The 24920-nt window shown below is 38.1% G+C and overlaps 1 protein-coding gene across 4 annotated transcripts in view; it reads right to left on the bottom strand.

Annotated features, from left to right (window-relative positions):
- Window positions 1-817: 817 nt before the first annotated feature.
- Window positions 818-24920, bottom strand: part of Opn5 (opsin 5) — a 44498-nt gene continuing 20395 nt past the window's right edge. For all 4 annotated transcript variants that reach the window (XM_078019915.1, XM_021721840.3, XM_078019917.1 and 1 more), the window contains 2 exons: window positions 23379-23620; window positions 818-21134 (listed from right to left, as the gene is read on the bottom strand). In XM_078019915.1, the coding sequence (XP_077876041.1) occupies window positions 21071-21134; window positions 23379-23620 (306 nt within the window). In that variant the 3' untranslated portion in view covers window positions 818-21070. The remainder of the gene's footprint in view (window positions 21135-23378; window positions 23621-24920) is intronic.

A 24920-nucleotide genomic window follows, 5' to 3' on the forward strand; every position in this document is an offset into this window, starting at 1 on the left:
TCTGTCACTGCATGAGCGTGGGTTTACTTCTAATGTGTCTGTAGTTCCCTTCTCTCTCTCTCTCTCTCTCTCTCTCTCTCTCTCTCTCTCTCTCTCTCTCTCTCTCCCACACACACATACATGCACACCTCCATACACATAAACTTGAATCCCCTCTTGTTTTCTTCTTTTCCTCAATACTGTCTGCAAGATTTTGTTTCTTTCTTAGATGGCCATAATATAGGATTAACATGTTTGCTACGATATTGGGATCATTGGAGAGCATGTCTCTCTAAATTTTGGAGATCTGTGCTGCTATTTGCATGACTGCTCTACTTATGGTGATGGGAGAACCACCTCTACTAACCAGAAAATCTTGCCTGTTCAAGAATTGAAATGCAAAATTAATAAATAAATAAAATCATAAAAAATAGGGAAAAAAGCCATATTAAAAAAAGGAGGAATCAATGTTACAGTAGAAAATGTTTTGGCAATTTTTAGAGTGCGACCTTGGGAGATTTCCTACTGTTTATACAAGGAAATCAGTGCCATAACTCAAGAGAAATTCTGAGTTGTCTGGATAACTTCCAGTGCTGCCAAATGTTTAGAAATATTCCCAACTAGTGAGCATTTTTACCTAAGCCTTGTGGTTTTCAAAAACCACACAAATCACTGTTATGGGCAAGTGGAGAATTACTGAATTGTGCAATTTGGCTGGTTCCTTTAATGTAGGTTCCCTTATTTTAGTTCTGTCAAAGCCTCACATTTATTACCCATTGTGTTGCTGAATCTTTAGATTTAAAATAAACAATACCAACAAAACCAAAATGATTCAGAATGTCAATGCAGTATATTTTCTTTATTGAAAAAAGAAAGTACTTGAATAACACAGCTGTGGCTTAAAAAGAAAAGAGAGAGAAATTATTTTAAATGTGTGGGTAAAGAGAAACTGACAGAGATGAAAAGAACTAATCCATTTTTTTTTCCCAGCGCAGTACTCAAATGTGTCCTTCAGTTCGACACACAACTAGGCTAGAACTAATGAGTCAAATGCTAAAACATCTTCTGAATATTCTCATAGAGAGTACTTACAAATGCTGTATACAAGTTGACTTGACAGATTATGCTTCTAGAAGTTTCCCAGATAATATTCAAAATTCTAACCATCTACAGGGGAAGGACATTTTTACAATAGTAAATGCATCAATTGCTATCACAATAAATGAAAAGCTTATGCTACTCTGCATCTTCCCATTGCTGGGGATATCCTTTCCGTCTTAGGTCACTAGTTTTTAATCACCTATGTAGAGTGAGCACTTAACACATGCATGTTATATACTTGTGGTTAAACTTCAATAACAACACTTAAGTTGGCACTGACCATGTATTTTCTCAAGCTTAAAACATAAATACAAATAAACACTACATTGTTTTCAGTATTTCAAAACATGTACTGGAGCTTGCCATTTAGCTGTGAAGCCCTGGTGAACAGGAGTGAGATTTCAGAATTTAAGTAGATTTTTTTTTTTACCACAGTCACCATCATTACTGTGACTCTCTCCATCCATAACACAGCTGTAACAGGGTAAATCTGGACCTGCTCTGTTGAAGAGAACTGCATTTTTGAGATACAACATGTTTACTGATTTCAGCATCTATTCAACAGCTGTTCATACCCATTCACAGAGGCAGAACAGAGTGGATGCTTTCCAACCCTTGAGCCATACTCTCTGAAACCAGAATCTTGTATGGACACTGAGGTGGAGGTGGGAATCGCTTGGTTAGATGGTTGGATGGTTGCTTTTTGTTTTGTTTTACAGAGCAGCAGATTTAATGTGTTACCTTAGGGAACTCCAGATAAACCCTATAATTGAAAGCCCAATGGGAAGGAGAGAGTTCTAAAAGTAGTGTCTGAACCCAGTTGAATTAATAACTAGAACAAACAACTGTTTTGTGTCCCACTAGAAATGTGTAAAAGCAGTCTACTTCTTTTAAAATATGAACAATGACCACAAGAAAATGCCCTATTTTCCAATTTCAGAGAACTGCAAAAATAACACAATTATTATTCACCACATATCTTGACAAAAGCCAAAAGTTTAGGTGAAAGATAGACCTATTGTATCCATGCAAACACATGTGTATATAAAGATTTATATACATACATACATGCATGAATATGAATATAAATAGATGAATTGATAGATGAATACATATGTAGGTAGGTAGATGATACATAGAAGTTTTTTCCTCAAATTCTCTCATGAAGTGGACAGATAGATTGTATAATTATTATAGTATTTGTTGTCATACAATTTGGATAGCATGCTTCATGCCAATAAGCCAAAAAAAGAAAAAAAAGAATGAAAACAAAAAGTAACCCTGAATTACTGGTATAATCTCTCATTGGGTTAGATTGAAGTTTTATCTCTGCAAAAGAGAATCACCTTTCATTCAGGCCTTCCCAGTGTTCTGTTCACAAGGCAGGAGAAACAGCATGTCCAGAAGAGGGCAACTACTCCTGTCCTGGCCCAGCTTGTCCAAATGTGATCTGCACCAAGCACTCCTCCCTCATTATCTCAAAGAAGGCAAACCACACACATAACAAATATACTAAGTCTTTGGTCCCTTCATCTACTTATTTTACTTGGTCATCAGCCTTTTATCCTTGTTTTCTCTTTCTATGCTCCAGAAGACTGTGTAGCTTGATTTCTTAAGCTTTGCATCATATAACCATGCCACCATGATGTATGTTAAATAAACTTTAGTAAGAAGAGCTGTACTAAGGATACTTGATAGTCAAAGATTGACATGTGACCATATACATTTCTCTGTTAATCTTTGTTAAGGGAATGGGGATGGGTTTAGGAAAGAAGTCTGATTGTCTTGCATCTGGGATTCTGCACAGGGTTATTTTCCTAGAAATACATTCTCCTAGATATGCTTCTTTTAGCACCTTTTTTTGAACTTCCCCAGACTCTAACCCCAAACCTTCAATCTAGATTTTTCTACACTAAGATTCAACACAAAGAAGGCAGCTTTAGTTGTCTGTGGTTCTGCTGAAAAGTCTCAAGGACTTTGAGATTCATTGGTTTTATCCAATATTTTCCATCTTTTTAATTTTTCTCTCTCATGTGGAAATAAGAAGTTATATGGAAGGACACATATCATGCTAACAATACTCAGATAAATTGGAGGGAAGGGTAGTTTCCAGAGACAGAACTACCAGAACTTATTCTAAGTCCAGGAAACCTTCCACTTACTCCCTTATAACCTAACTTATGATGGAAATTCCTCACATTGTCCGTTCACTCACCTTTAACTGACTTTTTTGTTTTAACGCATTTTTTCACCTCCCCACCAAGTTATTAGCTGCATCCTTCTCCTGCTCTTCTCCAGTGTCCCCTAAGACCTCTAGGAAGGCATTCTCTTTAACTTGGAAAAATTATATACCCTATCTTCCTATATAGGAAGTAATTACTGCAGCCTTTCTCTGTCTCTTTTTCAACCACATCTCCAAAATCCCTCTGAAAGTTGCCCACAACATATTGCAGATATATCCACTTACCCTTGCTACTTCTGCCTCCTTTTTCCTTAGTAATATTATTATTATAGAGCAACAGCCATGCTTGGAATATTTTACTAAACACCCAACTAACTTTCAGGAGAAGAAGTAGGTGGGAAAGCCCTGAGCCATGAAGTCATCTCTGCTCCATCCTTAACCATCTGTGCCATTTGGGAAGTCTTTGGGGAAGGCCTCTGAGCCTCAGTACCTCCAGGAGGGAACCATGAATATGATTACTGATTTCCCATGGCAATTGAGTGCTTAAAACTTTCATTATTGGTTTCAAAGTTTGGTGTTAGCAGGATTCCTGGGGGAGCACGAAATAAGCGGTTTTTGACTCTGGATTATGGCAACCTAATTTAAACCCAATCAATTCAAACACGATTTACTTTTTCATAACACAAAGACCATTGGCTACCATTATGCATACTTGAAACAAGAAACCAGGTAGCCAAGGCAGAGAGAATTTCGCCTTTCTTTCCTGTTGGTGGCACAGATGCAAAAGTCAGTACTTACTGCATCTCTTTGTGTGACATCTAATGTGTGATGGGCTCTTCTGCTTTTCTCTGGTTCCTATCTCTTGGACTGACTGATCTTCTTCTCCCTGGTAAAGCCACGGGGCTGCCTGAGGCAGTCCTGTCTTGGAGGAGCAGGTCTCATGTTTGCACACCCAGAAACGACAACTCTTGTAAGAATTCTTGCCTTTGGTTGATGCCTTTCTACTCTGACTTTATTGCCCTTGTTTTTTAAAATCACTATTATTAATAAAATTAGGACTTTTCAAGTCCATATATAATTTGTTCACCTCCCCCCCAAAAATTAAATATTTACTATTTTCCTCATTTTCAAATAAGCAAACCATAGCTCAAAGAGACAAAATATTTTCCTAAGACCCCACTGTCAAAGGTAAGAAGCGATTCCCTAACCCTAGTTATTTGATTCCAGCATCAATGCACCCTTCACTATACCATGGCCTCCACATGTTTAATAGTAAGTTTTAAGTTTATACTTTCCTTAATTACGAGAGTGGATATAATAAACAGTAGAATCATGGTACCTCTTTTAATCTCTCCAGAGGCATTTCCCTTTAATCACCTGCAATGAATGATTGTTTATTACATAATTTAATGGTCCAGATATATACAGGACAAAAATTTACTGAATTACCCTTGGTAATTATAGATGTGGAAAAAAACCTATCACATTTGCTTACCTTGACCTACTTTAATGAAGTGGCAATGTTCATTATTAGTAGTCTTACATCTAAATGTTCCCTATCTCTACACAAGTCTGTCTCAGCCAGAATAAATGCCTAGTTAATCAGAAGTGTTTAGTTTGTTTAAAAAAGCTCTAATAATGCTAGTGCTTAATTTTCTGTAGCTATTATACAACTGTCCTACTTCCCATAATACATTTGAAAATAATGGTATAATTATTTGTAATTTTTTGTATGATTTGGCACTCAGAGGATAATATACCTACAATGCCATCTAGAAGCAGTACTCTGACCTTGATAGGAAAATTGAGAAAGATAGCAAATAGCTATCCTTGCCATTTTCTATTTTGCCCATTCTCAGCTATGGATAGATACCTCCATGAAGGAAACATTCAGTGGTTCCACAGAGGCTCTCCCACCACTGATGGGACTCAGATCAGAGCCATTTTCCATGGTCTAAAGGAGTAAAAAGGATGTGAAGATAGTCCGTAGGTTGTCCTCAGAACACTAAATCTTTCAATTTCTCCCTTCCTACTCTAAAATATGAAAAATATTATGTAGATGCTAACAAAGGCACCAGACCCTGTCTAAAATATTTTGAGAAGAGTATTACCACCAATGCATTCACCGTTGTCAAGTAATTCTGGGTTAGACAGGATCCACCACATCCCTAGTTTATATCAAACAGAACAAATCAAGAGTAGGGGCAGATCCTATTTGTCAATGCAATATTCATTGTGCAGTCAAAAGAAAATTGCCCTGGCAGGTATGATGGTACACACCTATAATCCCAGCAACTCAGGAAATCTCCTGAGTTGGAGGCTGAAGCAGAAAGATTGCAAGTTTAAAGCCAGCCTCAACAACTTATTGAGAACCTGTCACAAAAACAAAAACAGCTAAGGATGTAGTTTAGTCCCTCGATTCAATCCCCAGTACTATGAAAAGAGAGAGAGGAAGAGAAAGAAGGAAAAAAAGAAATTTTCCCTGGACATAAATATCTAAGTTCTAATTTCAGCTCTGTAGTGAACTTTTAACCTTGGGTGAGACATTTTCTGTGCCTACAAGAAATATTCATCCTTCCCTCTCCAAAGGCATTGGAAATTTTATAATAGACAATAGAGGTAAGAATAATTCTATTCTATTGACTTTGACCAAATGTGTTTGTTATACCTTTGTTCCCCTCATTACTGTAAGAAATTAGGACTATATTAGAACCAGCAAAGGATGCACAGGTCTTGAGCTATTGTTAAGACCCCTTTTAAATGCATACTGTGGTGGTCAAGAACTCTGGTTTACAGGTCACCTGGACCTAGAGTAAATCCTATACCTGCTCACCTTCTGTGTGACCTTGCCAAGTTATCATATATTTCTGAGCTTCGATTCCCTCTTTTGAAAATGGGGTAATATATTCATATATAAATCCCATCTCACATGATTATTATAAGAATTAAATCCATATGAAAATATTTAACAGAAGACCTTGCACATAGTAAGTACTTGATCAGTGTTATAAATAATGTCCTTTAATATTTCTTCCATAGGATGTAAATAAAGTCTCCTGTAAATAAACAGTTCTAGATTCAAGTTTGGAAGACACTGGTTTAAGTAAGTTTCTATTTGCAAACTTCTCAGAACCATTCTTGTGCTCATAAATAAGACAACTCTTCAAAATGCAGTGATGATATAATTTTCTCAAAGTATTTGATAATCAGAATCTATTATTTTTACAATAACTGTGAAGTACTGAGTTTAGGGGATTGTGCTTTGGAGAATCTTGTTCTCACAAAGCAGATACTCATAATACTGTGATGATATTGCAGGATGTTATTCTCTTCAAAATAATGGAGAGTGATAGGGAGGGAAGAAAGTAGATAAGTATAAATGTGAAAGAATATAGTTTATGTGTTGGTCACTCTTGAATTTGGGGCATGGATACATAAGACTTGGTTATATTATTCTCTTTTTTTGTACCTTTTTGAAAAATTCTGTAAAAGTTGTTCAAAAGATATTAAACCAGGAAAAAAATGGATGTATAGATGATGGCATCTCTTACTACATACAACAAGGTTTAAGAAAAATGACTAATCTCATGGGGTTTGCAAGATTCATTCAAGCAAAGGTAAATTATTTGCTGCTTTCATTAAAATGGGGATGAAATTCTTCCCACACCTCAGAATCAAGAGAGGTCACCAGTGGTGACAGCAGTCAAGGAGACTCCAGCTGGGACATCCGGAGGCAGTACCATGTCTACTCATAATCTCAGCCTTTTTCCCACAAAGCCTTTTGCATTTAAAAAATGGAATGTAAATTGTATTTGTAATTCAAAAAAAAAGTTCAAAAAGTTCATAACTTTTTCTCTTATGAACCTGTTAGATGTGCTATCGCAGTTAAAATCAACTAAAATTTTAATAGGAGTTAAAATAGAACCAGTTTTTAAATAACCAAGAATGGAGTATGTCAAACATTCAAGGGATATAATGCGATAGTGGACCTAAAGCCTGGTGAAAACCTTCATTTGAACTGAAGCTGCTGCGTTGGGAGAGGGCTGAGGTTTTTTGTTGCCAGGGAATCCTAAGGAATGTGCAGTTGACCTGGAACCCATTTCCAAAATGCCTAACTTATTATAGAAAAAAGAATTTTCTCTCCTGCTAACAATGAGATCATTGGGCAACTATCACTTAGGTGCTTTTTAGGCAAATTCTCACTAACTGCTCTTTTACTCTAAATGTCATTATTTTTAACAGACCTCATTATTTTGAATTATGCCCAATTCAAGGTACTTGCATATTTGAGTCATGTATTTTGTGCTTTCAATTCACTTTGTGCATTAACAAAATCCTATTATTGTTCATTTAACCTTTAGAAAGTTCACGGATCGCCAACCTGCCTGTCACCAAGATTTGTGTTCATGCATTAGTCATTTCCCAATTGGACCATTTCACGGTCTCCTGGCAGTCCCTTTCCATTCATCTATTTTGTGTTTACAATCCACTCAAAATTTATAAGGTGCTTCAGTTTCCATCCTCTAACATTCCTATTTCTGCTCTCCCTCTAGCAGGGCATAATGACTTTTTTCTTTACCTAAGAGTTTAAAATGAAGGTAGAAGCTTCTTATTTTATTTCTGTTTGGGAGTTCCAAATAAAGTTAAAAAGAAAGAAAGAAAGATAAAAGCCATTCTATTGAGTCATGAGGATGATGATTTTCCAATGTCCTCTTTACCAAAAATGAATTCAGGTTTCTCTGGTTTGACTTCATATTCTGCAAAGATTTCTAAAAAGGGGGATGTCCCAAGAGTATTAAGAAGGAATTCAGTGGAAGAATTGCAGTTTCTGCCTACATAAAATCCACATCTGGAGCCTGCAGTGGGCTTGGGCAATGACTTACACACTAACTGTTAAGAAAGAGAATATTGGGACATTGAAAACCAATGCTTTCCTCACTGGAACTATAGCTTTTGCCTGGAAAAAAAAAAATCCTTGAAAGGCTCTCAGATATCGCAGCAAAACCATCAGATGTAAACATGGCTTTCTAAACTGATGACCCTTCCTATCAGGACACCCCTTTGCACTGTTCTGCCAGTCATAAAAAAAAAAAAAAAAAAAAAGCCTGCTTTCACCAATCCATGCCCCTTTCAACTCAATATGTCATCTGCAACAGAAAAAATCAGATTATCGATGTGGAGTGAAGCTGTTACAGATGGAGATAGCCTGATTTTCTTTGGTCAAACATTCTAGACCAGCTTTCACAAGTCCCAGTTCAATAAAGAGTGAGGTCCTTACTCACTAGACTGAGATGTGCATTGCAGGATATGGGAAGCATGGGTCTAACATTCTCTAGTTGGTAATTGGACCACCATTCTGGACTGGAGCAATTCAGCCAAGATGAATTGGATATTGCTAGGATATTGACTAGGTTGACTAGGATATTGCTAGGGTGATTAGTTTGATATTTCTTGTTAAAAACTTCTCTCCTGACAGGGTAAATAGGTTGGAGGTGGGATGTCAGGAAACTAACATTTGTAAGCTAACTTGTCTGCCTATGTCAGACACAGTGTAAGCTCTTTAGTTGTATCCTTCACAACCAGAAATTTTGTTATTCTGATTGTAGAGAAGAAAAAAAAAATAGGTTGCACAGAGAAGCAACATAGTAGTTTTCAAAACTAAATTCAGAAATAAACATAATAAAAGTATAGGGATTGGGATGGACATTATCATCAACAACAGCCTCTCCCAGAAATCCCCACTTTTCTCACATGCAATTAGATTTTGCTTTTCAGCTGCTTCTTGTCCTGCTTCTCTTTCTGGACATTTTAATGACCACAATCCTAGTTCAGGCGCCTTTCCTATCTCTACCACATCCCTTGTCTCCCAAATCATTTCTTTGCCTTCTACTTCATTTCACTCTCTAGAATGAAATGCATTCTTCAAATAACAACTTGTACAGCTCTCTAGGATCTTCTTCCTACTCCTCTGCACCCCCTCATTTCCTCCTACACACCCTTGAGTGCATCCAACATAAACTGTTCTCTGTCTTCTGGTCATGCTTCTGCCGGGACCAGACTCTCCACCTCCTCCTACACTTGAAAATCTAACTTTTTCTTCAAGATTCTGTTCCAGAAGTACTTCCTTTTTAAAGCCAAACTTTCTAAGTCCCCTGACTGCTTTTTTTTTTTTTTTTTTTTTGCTGGAGAAGAATAAGCTCCCAGAGGACTAAATTCATGTTTCATTCAATATTATCACCCAGGCACTTACTGGGCTGAGGTCACATAGTGAACCAGAGGCAGAACCCTCTTCTGATGCCTCCCTTTGTCATGTTCTTTTCAATATTCCTGCTGTTCAGGGCTTTGCTGGAATCACAACAGGGACTTGTGCTCTTCTCCTGGGCTGCTGAGAATAACCAAAGCAAACTGTATCTTTGAACGGGTATCCTCCAAATATATAGAAGGAACACCTCTTCTCCCACTTTTGGGTTTTCTACGACAGATGAGCTTGGGATATTGCAAAGTCTGAGGATTCCATTTGGAGGGCTTCATCAACACAAGTGTGGGATGATAAAGACAATCAACAAAATCACATTTTCTCATAGGAAAAAAAAGAGAAACGTTATGTTGTTGGTTTATAAACAGATCATCATAAGCTCTCTGGTGGCCAATCCTCCCACAGAACAGACTCCTTAATTGAACTAAATTTCCCTTCTTGCCAGGCTCCACATCAAATTTGGCAAGTCAATTTCAAAAATATACATATCTTATGTGTCAGGCTCTTCATTGCAAGTTTATATAATTATACATTCCAACCAACTATTCTGTACATAGTTTTGAATTTCTAGAGAAGTAAACTGGGACGCATTTCCAAACTGTCATGTTTCATTTCCAGAATGAACACTAAGGAAGTTAATGAGCAACTATGTGAATTGACCTAGGAGAAAAGGCAGGAAGAGGTACTTTGGGGTAAGAGAAAAATATTCCCTATCTCATGACAGTAACTTAAATCGGAATGTTTTTAATAAAGAACATTTCCTTTTCCTTTGCTACCCAGAGCTCACATCTCATTAATCACCAGCTCTTGACTATTTTTATTTTCAAAACACTTTTAAATTCCATTGGTCCCTCCTCCATAGCCCAGGCACCACTCTTCTGACCCTAGTCTGGATTAATTTTTCTCCTGTTTCTTTTTAAAGTCATCCTTCGATGCTTCTGGAATTGTGGAGTATATAAGAATTACCTGGGACATTCATTTAAATGCAGATTGTAGGCATCATTCCACAAACAGTCTGATGTAGGGTGTGGCAAGGGGCCAGATGGTCTGCAATTTAAATGAGCATCCCTAGCAACTCTAATACCTGGGCTCCAAATGCTGCATTTTTGATAGGAATAACGGCTACCTTGGCCTCAAAATGTATGGTCTAAAATGGAAATCTAAAAGCAATTTACAGTACTAGATACACTCACATACTTTCCCACAACACATACGAGCAATAGAACCTACTGACCATGATAATGTGATTTTAAAGACATTTATAAACTCTTTCCTTGTCTCCTCCCCAACTTCCCAGAGCCTCAGAGACATTATACTAAAATACACAGTATGCTCTTTCTCACAAAACTCTGATTCTGAAGACCCTCCTAGAATATTTTTCCTAACCAACACTTATCAGGGATTCTCTTTTCCAAGAATACCCCTGAGTCTCATCCTCTTCCCTCCCCCATGTGATTTAGGGTAACCCTCTTATACTCTTACTACTCCCTCTGCAACTTCTGGAAGTTTTTTTCACCACACCATAGCCTCTTCATATAAGAAGTGTGCCTTATTTTTTGCTTCAGTCTTTATAGGAGCAGTCAATAAACAAAGTCTACTTCAACTTATCCTCACATAACTGGTTCCTTATCCTATAAGCAAAGCTAGGACTTGGTGCACCTGGTCTAGACCTCCTCAGTTCTTAACTCCCTATTCTATTTATAAACCAAACAAGGAAACCCAAGTATTGTCAGAGACCTAGACTAGGAATTAAAGCAAGCAAGAAGATGAAAACCTAAATGATGGAATAAATCGCTGTCAACCCATATAGCAGAGCAGTAAGAGGCACAAACTCTGGAGGACAATTGAGCGAGGGGAGGCCCAGCTCTTCCATGCATGTGCTGTGTGATTTTGAGCAGATTGAATAAACTCTCTGTGCTTCAATTTCCTAAGAAGGGACAAAGAACATCCCTTCGAATTGTTGAGACACGATAAACAGTAGAGCAGATTTTGGTAAAGTTTTTCTATGAGGCACCAAAACATGCACAGGTTAGGATTTACAAGAGAGATGGTATGTCACTAAATCACTCAAAAGGACAAGTAGGTATAGACACTATGGGAACAAAGGGGCATGGTTATGTTCCAATAAAATATTGTTTGAAAAACCAGCAGTGGGCTGGATTTGGCCCAAGAGTTGTAGTGTGCTGACCTCTCCACAAGACCAATGTATGGCACCTGTGAAGTTCTAACATTATAATTGTTATTTTTTTGGATAAATTTCCTTCTGGACAAGTAACTTCAACTTTTCATACATACATTAATTATGTTTCCACTATAACGAGAACACATTGTATCTATTCACATACATTAGAATCAATATAAAATGGGCTATCATCTGAGACTCACTATTTCAGAAAATTTCTCACCATTCTTCATTTATGTTTGTAATCAGAAATAAAACCAATAGAGTATTTTCTGGGAAAGCACAGCTTCCCCTATAATTTCAACCACTCTGAAGCACAGAACCTAAGTTTGAAAACCCCTGTAAGAGGCTATAATGGGAAATATAACAACAGCAACCTGACTGGTATGAATGATTTTGTTCACTTAAAAATCATTTATATTAAATGATACACTGTTAATTAACCATTGAATTAAATTAAACTCAGACAATACTGAATAAAGCCAAGTCGCTACTAGCCTAGCCTACTAAATACGGAAGAAATCACTCCCTTTCTTCCTTCCAGGATCACAGTCTACTATTATAGTTCTGCTTGCAGTGCTAAAAAAGAAAATATCTAACTGGATGTGGTGGTACACACCTGCAATCTCAGTGACTTGGGAGGCTGAGACAGAATAGCTAGTTCAAGCCCAATCTGGGCAAATTAGTGAGTCCCCATTTCAAAAATAAAATGAAAAGGACTGGGGATAGCTTAGTGGGGGAGTGCTTGCCTAGCATGTATGAGTCTCTGGGTTCAACGCGCTCAGTACCACATACACACAAAGAAAATCCTAATCCTAAGAATTATTTAGATATTCTTGGCATGAATAGTATCAGCATGAATGCTACTACCCAGGAACAGCCTAGAAATGAGACCAAATAGCTAGATATTCTGATTATAGTTCATGTTGCAATTCTAAATTCTAGGAACAATGAATGACTTAACCACTTCTGGAATTTTTCTCCAGTTGATAAAAATAAATATTTTTTTAATGAACTTAAAGAAGCCATCGCTGCTTCCTCTTTACATTAATTTTTGCAAGCAAATATTTTTTGGCCACATTCATTTAGAAGAAGTGGTTGCTCTCCTCTGCCTGCATAGTCCTGAGTTTATTGGACCCTCCCAATGCCTGCCCTTAACTTTGGGGCCTGGGTTAGCAACAGGTGCTGCCACCCAGAATGAGACAGGAAACGCTGTTGCTCATTAGCTCTCATACACTCACATGCACCTCCATACTCTCATTTCTGCCTTATCTGTTTAACTCCTATATCCTCCAGTTGCTTTAACTCTTTGTCATGAGTACCCTTGAACCAGCCACTTCTTACAGAGGAGCCCACCTGGTCTCAGGTTAACCTGACTGCTGATTGCTAGCCCTGTCCTGGCACTACATTCACCAATAGCAGGAAATAGCTCAAAATAAGTGAGTGGGGTCTTCTATCACCTTGGCCCATTTTCCCTTCTTTGGAGAAGTATAAACTTTGGGGAGAGCCCCATTTTACCCCCATCCTTAGTGAGAGTCCTCATCTGTGCCCCACATTCAGGCTCAAATTGCAGGATAAGATTATCCTTTGGATGGATGCCCTGTTGGCAGTAAATGCCTGCAAAACACTATCTTAAGAGTATTTGTACAATTTTCAAGCCTGGTCCTATATTTAGAGAAAGGTGGCAACTTATCCAATCTTTGGGAATATTGAGAGTTACTTGCTGCTTTCATGCCATTATTCTTCACTTCCAATCCTTTCACACATTTCACCAGCCTGTACTCACACGTGGATTTGCTTCTACATGGATGCAATTTCAAAATGTGTAGGTTCAGATCTAATTCTGGACAGTCTGGATAAATCCCACACATTTGCTGGCAAATTTGGCTCTTTTTTTTTTTTCAAATGGATCAGATGGTTTGTTTTTCCTCTAGCAAGTTAGATTCTGTTCATTTTTGTTCATTTGGGTGTGCATGTGGGGCAGGTGGGTGTTGGAAGCGGATGCCACTTGAGAAGCAGAAAATATTTAGAAAAGTATAATTTTAGAGATTAAGAGAAAATATCCTTTCTAAACAAGTTAGGTCTAAGCAAGTCAATCCTTGCTAACATAGCTGAATGTGAAGAGATGCTAAAATACCCAACAGCTTCATTTTCCCCTGCCCTGCTTTCACAGGGAGGTGAATGGACTCTGTCTCCAGTGCTCAGAGTTCTCCCCTGGAATACCTGACAGCACATTGTCCCTTTGTCCTGATGGCAGATCACACCAAGTGAGTATCCTGTTCACAGAAGACTCACATTCCAGTACCCAGGGACACTTTCTAGACTCCAAGTCCTTCTCTAACCTAGCTGTCTATGGGCTGGATGTTATTGCTCAGGCAAGTTCTGATTGTTACCACATTCAGTGGGAAATGATGTATAACCATATTAGCTTTAACAGAACCACTCACTTGACCAATAGGTATGCCAGTTATCTTGTTAAATTATAGATTCTGGGTTCAGGTGTGGTGCCCAAGTTCTGCACTTCTAACCCTGGGTCTGTAGATAACATTTGGATAATAAGGATTTTTAAGTCACCCTACATACAGAAATATCATATATAGACATTAACAGGTTAAAAATCCTGGATATGCCTTCAAAATGCAGACTTCTCTGCTTTAAATACACACTCCGACTAGGTATCAGAGGACCTTGTAATGAGAATTCCTGTAGCTGTCTTGAGCCCAAAGATAATTTCTGATTCTGCATCTAGTTTCACAAAGATTTATAGTAGGCAATTATTGAGTTCCTTTTGCAGCTAAGTGTCCACCAGAAGACCAGTCATCGTGATACTCCATCAGAGCTAAACAGACAGGTTTCCCTAATCTTCTTCTCCTTCCAGGGTGACTTCCTCTGGAATATGCAGACCTCTACTCTCCTTCTAATGCATTGCCTGCCACCTCTGACTATGGCTTAAATGGACAAGTATCTTATCGAGGTTCCAGTTTTAACACTCGTGATTTTCTAAAGCAGAGTTAAAAATGGGTGTTGCCACCGAATTTTGGTGTGTATCTCACCTTCCCAAATAGCTAGAACATCTCCTAGATCTATGGTGACCCAACATCTTGAGAAACATTCTCCTGCTGCCTTTAAAAGAGTTTGCAGTTGTCACTTCAAAACCCATGTGGAATAATTATGTGTGGTTCTTCTAATAATTAAAATAATAATAGCTTCCATTTGTTTGTGCTTTCAATGGGGCAGAATTTCCTTAGTGTCTTACAGACTTCACATTAATTATTCACAACAAATCTTAATGAGGTAACACTGTCTCATAGGTCCAACAACTGAGGACACTGAGGGAGTCAGTAATTTGCCCACACAGCTGGTGTTCTGGCTTGGATATGAGGATTCCCCCCAAAACCTCAGATGAGAGACCATGCAAGAAGCTTTAGAAGAGAAATGATTGTGTTGTGAGAGTCTTAACCCAATCAGCAAATGAATACTCTGATAGGAATTAACTGAGTGGTAACTGAAGTGGTAGGATGTGGCTGGAGAAGGTAGGAATTCAGGGCATGGCTTTGGGTTATATATTTGTATCTAGCAAGGGGAGACCTCTCTCTCTGCTTCCTGATCACCATGATATAAGCTGCTTCCCTCTACCACACTCTCCTACCATGATGTTCAGCTCACCTGGAGGAATTCAGCTGGCCTTCTGTGGGCTAAGACCTCTGAAACTGTGAGCCCCTAAATAAACCTTTCCTCCCCTACAGGTGTTCTGGTTAGGTCCTTTTAGTCACAGCAGTGAAAAAGCTGACTAAAACAGCTGGTAAATGACAGAACCCAAGTTGGACATCAGGCAGGTCTGGCTAATTCCAAAACTGTGCTCTGAATTTATATGCTGGTCTCCCATGCTTTGGCACTGTTAGGGAGAGAAACGTTGTCATCTACAGTGCCCCCAGACACCTGGCAAATCCCTTTTATTGTGTCCTGGGGAAGAAAATCACTGATCCTTGAAGTTCTTCCTTGCTCAAGTCAGCATTCGGTCATCCAAAGATTACAAATCATTGCCCCTGGCAATGAATGAATCCTCCTCTAGGACCTTACAGGAGCCCCCACATTCCTCTCTCCATCTAAAGTCCAAAAGCACATACACAAATAAATTTCCCAGGACCTGTCCTGATATTTTAGAGTTTCTCAAAGTATCCTGTCAAAGCAAAGCCTGAATAGTATACATAGGTCTTCATCTAGAAACTATTAAAATTAAAACGTGTGTGTGTGTGTGTGTGTGTGTGTGTGTGTGTGTGTGTTAGGCAACATTTCTTCTAAAATCCCAAGTTCCTAAACAATTAAAACACATTTTACCTTCTTTTGCATCTCCCAAAATATTCAGGATGCTGTATACTGCCAGCAGTTAATAAAAGTTCCTAAATATAAAGTACAATGAATGCATGCAGTGTTTGCTATGTAGATTTTGGCCAATGTTTAAAACAAAAATAAAACCAGTAAAGCACATGTACAATTTAGAATGCTTTTTTTCCTCTCATTTATGTTTTATGTTCTCCAGGGCCTGTGGTAATGCAAGGGCACATTTGGCATGGCTAAGGGAGTTATTCAAAATAATTGAGAAAAGTGCTTTAAATGTCAATGTTTATTTCCTATATTAAATTCAAAATACATTCCACACAGTCCCATGCCAGCTGAACATATATGTTGAAAGTTGTATATTTAAAAAAAAAATAAATAACCCAAGATCACAGCAGTGACACCAAGGGTTTTTCTATGCCATATACTAAAGGCTTGAGACTTTAGGCTATGTTGTATTAAAAAAAAAAAAAGGCATGCTTTTGATTGTGTTCTCTTACCAAGTTTCCTATATCTCTTATAATTCTTGCCTTTTGCCACCTTTTCACGAGAGGAATACATACTATTAACAATAGCCAAATATGGAATCAACCCAGGTGCTCATCAATGGATGAGTGGACAAAAAGAATGTGATCTATATGCACAGTGGAATATTGCTTAATCATAAAGAAGAATGTTCTTTTGTCAATTACAGCAAAATGGATGGAACTGGAAGACATTACATTAAATTAAATAAGCCAGGTACAGAAAGACAAGTATTACCGATTCCCTCTCCTGTGTGAAAGTTTAAAAAAAAAAAAAAAAAAAAGTCAACCTGAATATAGAACAGTGATAACTAGAGATTGGGGAAGGGGAGAGAGAGAGTGGATAAAAGGAGTCGGGGTTTGATCAGTACACACGGCAGACACATATTGATACATTTCACTGAATGTCATTAATATGTACAATTAATGCACATTAATCAAAAGTAAAAAGAGGAATAGATAATGGTTATCACTTTGTCCTTTGGACAATGAGGCCTGGCTCCTTCCCAACAAAATTAATTACTGAACCAACGGCTGATGCTGTCTTCACTAACCTCTTTTCTGTAATGACATATATCTTCGCTCTCTATAAAACGGGCACTGAGGCTCTGGCAACCTTGAAGACATTTCCTTACACGGGTGTCATGGGTCCCCTCAACACCCCGCTCATCAGCACTCTCTGGCTCTGTTCCTGTCTTGCTCTCCTCTCCTTTGTCCTTTCTTCCTCATCTACACTAGCTTAATGAAGATATAGCCACATTCAGGGGGTCTGTGGTTCCTATCGCTAAAGACCATCAAAGACAGTGGTATGTTTTTCAAGGGAAAATTAAAGGAGACAAAATTTTCAGCTACCATTTCAGTTGTAATTAATCAGCATGTGTAACTCTTGAGAAAACTACACTTTAAGAATCAAATAATTGGATTTTACTGTGAAATATATTTATTCTTCTTGCCTCACCCTACTTGGAAAAAATATCAAAATATATTTAGGTTTTATTATGATTCTTAAAATCCAACTTTCCAAGTGAATAAGGCATCTCTAGTCTTCATACCCATTTTATAAATTCATTTATCCATTCCTGTATTAATCGGACAGGTCATGTTTAAATAGAGGTGCGTAGAAACAAGGGAGTTTAAAATGAAAAACCAGGGATTGAGGATTTTAGATTATCAATTCAATAGTTCATCCCATGTTTCCAAATCTCCCCTGACAGTTGCTTGTTTGATTCCAACCACTTAATTTCCAAATTCCCTTCACATGTCAGGCACCTAGGCACTTATGAGAGCCCAGAGGTGGTGCACTTTGCCTGCTCAAAAGATTCTGTGGTCTCTCTCAAACACCACGACCAGCACACAAAATGCAATGTCTTCTTCTTCCTCCTCTTATTTTTTAAAATCTAAAGCTAACTTAAATTGAAAATTACAGAAGTGTTTGGTAACAGAGTTTCCTCAAATCATCAGATATCCCTGGGAAGCACCTCAACTCGGGAAATTATTCACTCACAGTCAGGTATATGCAGCCAACCTTTGATGACTTCCTCATTCCTTTCTTTCTCCCTTCTACTCCAAGGATCAAATTTCTCTTTCTGTATCAATAGTGATAACAATTCTGTGTCTCCTAGTTCTTAGGGTATCATTTAAAAAAAAAAAAGTAGATTGGTGGATTTAAAAATCATATATTTTAAATTGGTAGCAGGAATTAATTCTAGGATCTCTTCCCCAGAGAATTTAAACTCTCTCTTCCCTCCCCACTATGCTACTTCTGCACAGGTTTTTTGTTGTTGTTGTTGTTTGTTTGTTTGTTTGTTTGTTTCCAGTGGTGATGCTGGCCCAGGGTCTTGTACATGTGAGGCAAGCACTCTACCAACTGAGCTATATCCCCAGCCCAGGTTTTCTTTTAAGGCCACATTTCAGTTTAACGGTTAAAAAATGAAAATGTACTTTCTATCTTCATTATACAGAACTATAATACCAATGTTAAATTTTACGTTGTAGACAAATCTACACTAACCTGAATGGTTTTTCTTTTTACCTCGAATCTCTTCATCATTCCCTTCCACAATTATCTCCCTCAAGAAAATAAAGAGAAAAAGGAATAAAAAATAAAAATTAAAAAAACCTCTTTTTCTTCCTTCAAGTCTATTGACACTGGCAATTATTTCTTTTAACTTGTCTTTTTCTGCCTGACCCCTTCACTCTATAATCTTCATATCATTGTGTGTGGCCTCAGATTATTTTCAGCTACCTATTTTGAATAGCTTCACCTATGTTGCAAATACCTTGTATTCAACCCATCCAAAATATGATTAATTCTCTCTGCAATTTGTATACGGGGTAAAAATGGGAGCTCATAATCCGCGTGAATCAAATGTATGAAATATGATATGTCAAAAGCTTTGTAATGTTTTGAACAACTGATAATAAAAAAATAAAAAACAAAATATAATTAATTCTCTCTCTGCCCTCTCTTGAACCTTTCTCCTCTGCCAACACCATTTTCCACACTATTCCCTGAGCAGACACCCCCAAATCAGCCTTGACTCTTCTAACTCTGTGTCATCAATTGCCAAGAACTACTTCTTACAATATTTTACAGCTATATTTTCAACTCCATATCCATTGTCATTCCTTAAGTCAGGTCTTCATATATTGCCATTTCTTTAAAGAGCTGCCTAACTGGTCTGATAACACCTAATCTTGATCTTTCATCTGTCCCAGAGGATCACCCTCCTTAATACCACCACACTGGTCCTTCTTATCATAGCTGGCCCTACTTCTGAACTGTTACACCTACCTGAAAGTTAACAACAGCAATCATCAATATGCAGGTGGTGTTCTTGCTGTCACAAGCATGGTGCTAAGTGCCTTTTATCTCACCTAAGACTCACAATAACCCTGTGATACTTCACATTCTTATTTTACAAGCTTGCCAAAGGGCACACTAGGGTGCAAATCCAGGCAGCCTGACTCTGTACTTTACAGCTGTGCCCCGCTCCACACCCCTTCATGCCTCTATAATTGACACATCTGCCTTAAAGTCCCTTGCCTCTGTCTTCTAAAAACAATTTTGTTTCTTTTCTCAGACTTTGTTAAACAATCCCAAGCCCCACTCAGAGTTAACTTTTTGCTTTATTCACAGAGCATGTTTTGTAGCATCTATTTGACACTTATCTTAAACCAATGACAATATCAATCCCTTCCTCAACCTTTAACTGGTAACTTCTAGTGAGAAAATAGAAACTCTCAAGAAAACTCAAAATGAACTAAAGGTGGTACCATACATAGAGGGCTGAGCCTTGGAGGTGTGTCCGATTCTCTCTAAACCTTCAAATGGAAGGATGGAGAGATCATCAACAGCACAAGTGGTTGCTTTCTTCCCCTTTTCTATTTTCTCACTAGCAGTTACCAGAAGGTAGAAGGAGAATCCACGAGCAAGACTTAGTTCATAGCAGAAGGTGGAGGTAGATGGAATGAAGGAAGTGTGGAGGATACCTGCCAGCTATTCTTTAATAGCAATGCAGATGGTCATGCTCCTCAGATCAGGAGAGATGATCAGATTGACATTGATTTTACTAATACTATTTGAACCTAGTATTTACAAGCCTGCCACTTTCATTAGCTGTTAAGGGACAAAGGTCTGCCCTTCAAATATTTCCTTCTCATTCAAAATTGTATCTCTTTATGGATTTCTAAAGGTATTCAATGAAGAGAAAATGAACAAAGAAAGAACAAAGGTCACAAAGAACAAACAAGAAATAACAATTACACATAACTATTTTCACTAAATTCATTTCTTAAACAACTACAGCTAGTAGTACCATGCTAGATCCACTATATCAGTAACTAGACCCTAATAAGAAAAACCCACCTGTGTAAAATTAACATCAGTGGGAATTATTTTTGTCCTCAAATTCAGAGATAAAGAGAGTTTTCCATTTAGTGATTTCAGACAAAACTCATTTCCCTATAGGACTTCTTTGCAGAATCGTTGCTATTGGAGAATGACTCCCTGTCAGCATGAATAGAGAATAGCTGTGAGAACCAGAAGCATCTACCAGTCCAAGAGCCATGGCCCAACACACAATCCTGATGTTTACCCACCAAAAAGAACCCCAGAAACTGCATTGCTGACTCTACATCAAGAAATGATAATAATGATGATGCAGTAAAATTAAATAACACCCAAAAAATAAAATATTCAACATTTTTCTTAATATCTCAGACTTATTACTATTTGGCATGACAATAGGTTTTAAAGCACAATTAAAAAGAAAGTTCCAGGGATGCTCACTCTAATACTATTCCTTCAAGTAGTATCCTCTAATCTAGTTTCCATTTGGCCACTAGAATTTTCCAGCAAACCCTGGCTAAAGGAAAAACAGAAAAAAAAGTGTAAAAAATATAAAAATATAATATAAAGAGAAAACTGTGGCTGCAATCAGATGTTAACAGCAGTGAAGAGGTGAATAACTGAATAAATGTGTCCATGAGTGATGCTGTGTCCATCTTCATACCTCTTGATGGATTTCCAGCACAGCAGAAGACTTCCTGACTGTGGTTACCGTGTGCAGCCTAGACATGGGAGAAAATGCAAATTAATATACATAAATATGTACACTAATATATCCATATATATGCATATTATATATATATACATACACACTCATGTCCCCTTGACTACTTTGAACACTCTGTGCACAAGACTTGAATTAGAATGAAAAATAATATTTCAATTTAGAATATTCAAAATCAAGGAATCTCTTGGGCAGAGCTTTCGAAAATCAAGATGCTTTTTTAACAGCATGTCTGGATTTCTCTAGAACAAAATCCGTTGCACATCTGCCTACCATTCCTCTGAGCCTTGGAACTGATCTATTAAAGGAGCATTCTTTGGAAACAGAGCACTGCAAATTAAAGTGGTCAAGGGAGATTAAATTATAATAACTATGCCAGAGTTCAGGACTTTGTTCTCCCTTGTTCTTTATCTTTGCTAAAATATTAGGAAAGTAAAATACGTCTATCCTTCACTGTCCTTCCCCATTGTGTCTTATGGATCTTTCTTTTCCATCTAAGACTGGTCCAGGATCTAATGACTCTTTCCTCTGTCACTGGCCATAAGTGGCCATAAGTCTTGGTGGAGATGGAGTCAAAGACCTATGACCACAGACAATTTTTCCTTTCTCAGTGTCTGTTTCACCAACATTCAACAATGACTGTGCATGAGATATGTGGGAGAATCAACCAAACAACTGAAGCTCAGGCCCAATCAGACAATGAAAAGCTGAATCTGCAGGTAGGGTCCAGGCCATAGCAGCTTTTCAAAGTTCCCCCGGTGTTTTGATCACACAGCTGTAGTGAAAATGCACTCTTTGCCTGAGACTACCTCTAAATACCTCGGTATGGGAATAATAATATTCAAAAAGGGGTCTCGCCACATATTATTCTTTTGGTTCATCTACTTCTACTAAAATCTCAGGGAATTCGATTTGAGAGCGGGAGTGCATAGGGATGGGATAAGTTTAATTTGTCATGAACTGTTAAAATCCCTCAAAATTTATTTCCACCATCTCATATTCTCTATGTTAGCTTTTTCATTTGAATTCAAAATTATTTATTTCCCAAGAAGATTTCTCCTTATCAGCAAATGTGTTTCAGAGCTCAGAAATAGAACAAGGATGTCAGTTAGTCCAGTTCAAATTTACTTAGTTGCACTAGCAGTAAGTTATCCAATCTGGATCGGCTTCATATCCCTTCATCTCATGCTATGGGTCTCCATAGTACTCACCTGCTTAACTTCCTAATAACTACAAAGATAAACAAGATTTTGTTTTATTCACTATAAAGATAAAAATAAATCTTCTGCCCTTCTGCTCCTCTCTCAAGCAGTCCCCCATTCATCCCAACTCTTCTAAAATCCGCCACTCAGCACATCTTCCACACTGCCTCCCTGAAGAGGCTTTGGCTTCTAGAAGCCATGGTCTCCTGGTTGCTTCAGCACCACTGCCTGCTACTCCAGGGGAAGCTGAAATTCCAGAGCAAGGAATGAGCCCTTGCCTTCCTCAGCAGAGCAATTTCTATATTTTGTATAAATGGCTAATGAGAACAACTGAAATGTGCTTAACCTTGATCGTGCTTGAATCTCAGTTTCCTCATCTGACAAGGATAAAGAATAACTTGGGCTATGGTGAACATAAAGCAAAAGATCTGGCACTGAGCAAAGACATCGTCTCCCTTCTTCCATTCCTGTGCCTGCCCAATGCCTATGCTCTTAGCTAGTGGTTGTGATGTCCCAAACAAAAGAATCATCTGCTGAGTGAATTTTTGGATCAATACCAGGTGGGACAGTACTCTCGGAATAGAATGGATTTGGTTCCGTGTAAGTAAGTTAAGAGTCATTGACACATAGTGATTGCTCCAGTTGACACAGTGAAGCATCTTGGTTGTTCCAGAATCAAAAGCAGAATCATTTTTCTCATATCTACCCACACAATCTCACACCTACAAATTGTTTTAGGAATTTTGATGGACAGAAAATAAAATTCTTCTTATCCTACTCCTGGACAATACACTCTAACCTTGAGGTGATAGCATATCCTAGTGGCTTGAACCCCTTTAGAATTTTCTAAAAGATTTTTTATTAAGATGGACCCAATATCTTTATTTATTTTATTTATTTTTATGTGGTGCTGAGGATCGAACCCATTGCCTCACGTGTGCGAGGCAAGCGCTCCACCGCTGAGCTATAACCCCAGCGCCACCGCCATAGGATTTAGAAACAAAGAGTGCATGGTTCATTTCTAGCTTCTGGGATTTTACCTGAAGTCTTCCAAAGACTTCTTCTTCGTTGCTTTCAAACCACCAGTCTGGCAACAAGCAAATTTGTAATCAATGACCTGGTAGATGATCGGATTGTACATCGCTGCAGATTTTGCAAGGAGGGTTGGCACCACAGAGAGCTGGATGGGAATGGAGTCTGGCCTTCCAAATGCTGACCACACAGAGACCACTGCATAAGGGATCCAGGCAATCAGGAAACCAGCACAAATCAACATCGCCACCTGACGAGAGAAATCGATGAAGAAGAGAATGGAGAAACTTTGTAAGGAATGAGGACCTAAAATGAGAGGTGTGGAGGAGGAGCAAGTCACCTCTTCACTCCCCGGAAAACGTATCTACTGCAATGCATTTATCTTGTTCCTAGGAATTATTTCATGTGGACTTCTCAAAATTTCAGCTAGAAGAAGCTTTATCCACTTATCACCTCCTGTCCATTCTCCACTCTAGAATTTTAATGTACCCACAGACCCAAAGTATAACCCTTTAATAACTGTCAGGTTTCCCCTGCATTTTGAGTAAGAAATCATAATAAAAAAGACATCTGTTCTCCTGAGCTTTCCAGACTTTTCAACCCACATTCACTTAAAAACTTGACAGAAAATGCATTCACCTTGATGAAATTTTAAATCATCCACATTTGCCTCGGGAAACTGGAAAACTCTGCCCAGGTTTGAAATTCTAATATGCATCTTCTTCAGAGGCTTCTATTAAATGTCATTTCTTTTGGCTCAGGTGTTGCTCAAGTTTGAGGCTCAGATTGTGGAAATTCACTAAGTATAAAGTAAAACACAGTCATCGCACCTCAGCTGAAGTGAGACTGTTGTACAAAATGAGACTTTTCCAGAAAGCACCTTTCTCTCACACAAAATTATAATTACCCAAAGGTCTCTTAACTTTCAGACCAAAGAATATTAGAGATACAGTTTCTCACCACGAGCAGTTCAGTTCCCTTAATAATGTAGTCCTAATCAGAATCCTACAACGACCTACCTGATTGCTATAAGTCAGCAGCTCACTCAGTTCAACAGAACTTTTTAGCAAATGCTTAGACAAAACACTATGCCAAGTGCTATGAAGAATACCAGTGAGGCTTCAAGCCTGTGTTGTCTCTCTCTAGAATACAGATAAATACAGTACAAGGCTGAATATGATTTAAGCTCCAGTTCAGAGGAGAACAAAATTGCATCCTATTCAGCAAATTATGAAGAGTTTCACAAAGGATGTGACATATAACCTGCACTTTGGCAAGTGGAAATAAAAGAATAAGAGTGAGACCAGCATGAGCAAAATCTTGGGGAAAAAAAAAACACACATGAATGAAGTTTGCACAGAAATTGTGAATGAACTGTAGATGTGGTGATGCATGCCTGTAATCCCAGCAACCTGAGAGGCTGAGGCAGGAGGATTACAAGTTTGAAGCCAGCCTCAGCAACTTAGTGAGGGCCTGTCTCAAAATAAAAAATAAAAAGTGCTGGGGTAGCTCAGTGGTAAAGCACCCTTAGGTTCAATTTCTAGTACTAA

This window comes from Ictidomys tridecemlineatus, chromosome 8 (assembly GCF_052094955.1).
Source record: "Ictidomys tridecemlineatus isolate mIctTri1 chromosome 8, mIctTri1.hap1, whole genome shotgun sequence".
Lineage (NCBI taxonomy): Eukaryota > Metazoa > Chordata > Mammalia > Rodentia > Sciuridae > Ictidomys > Ictidomys tridecemlineatus.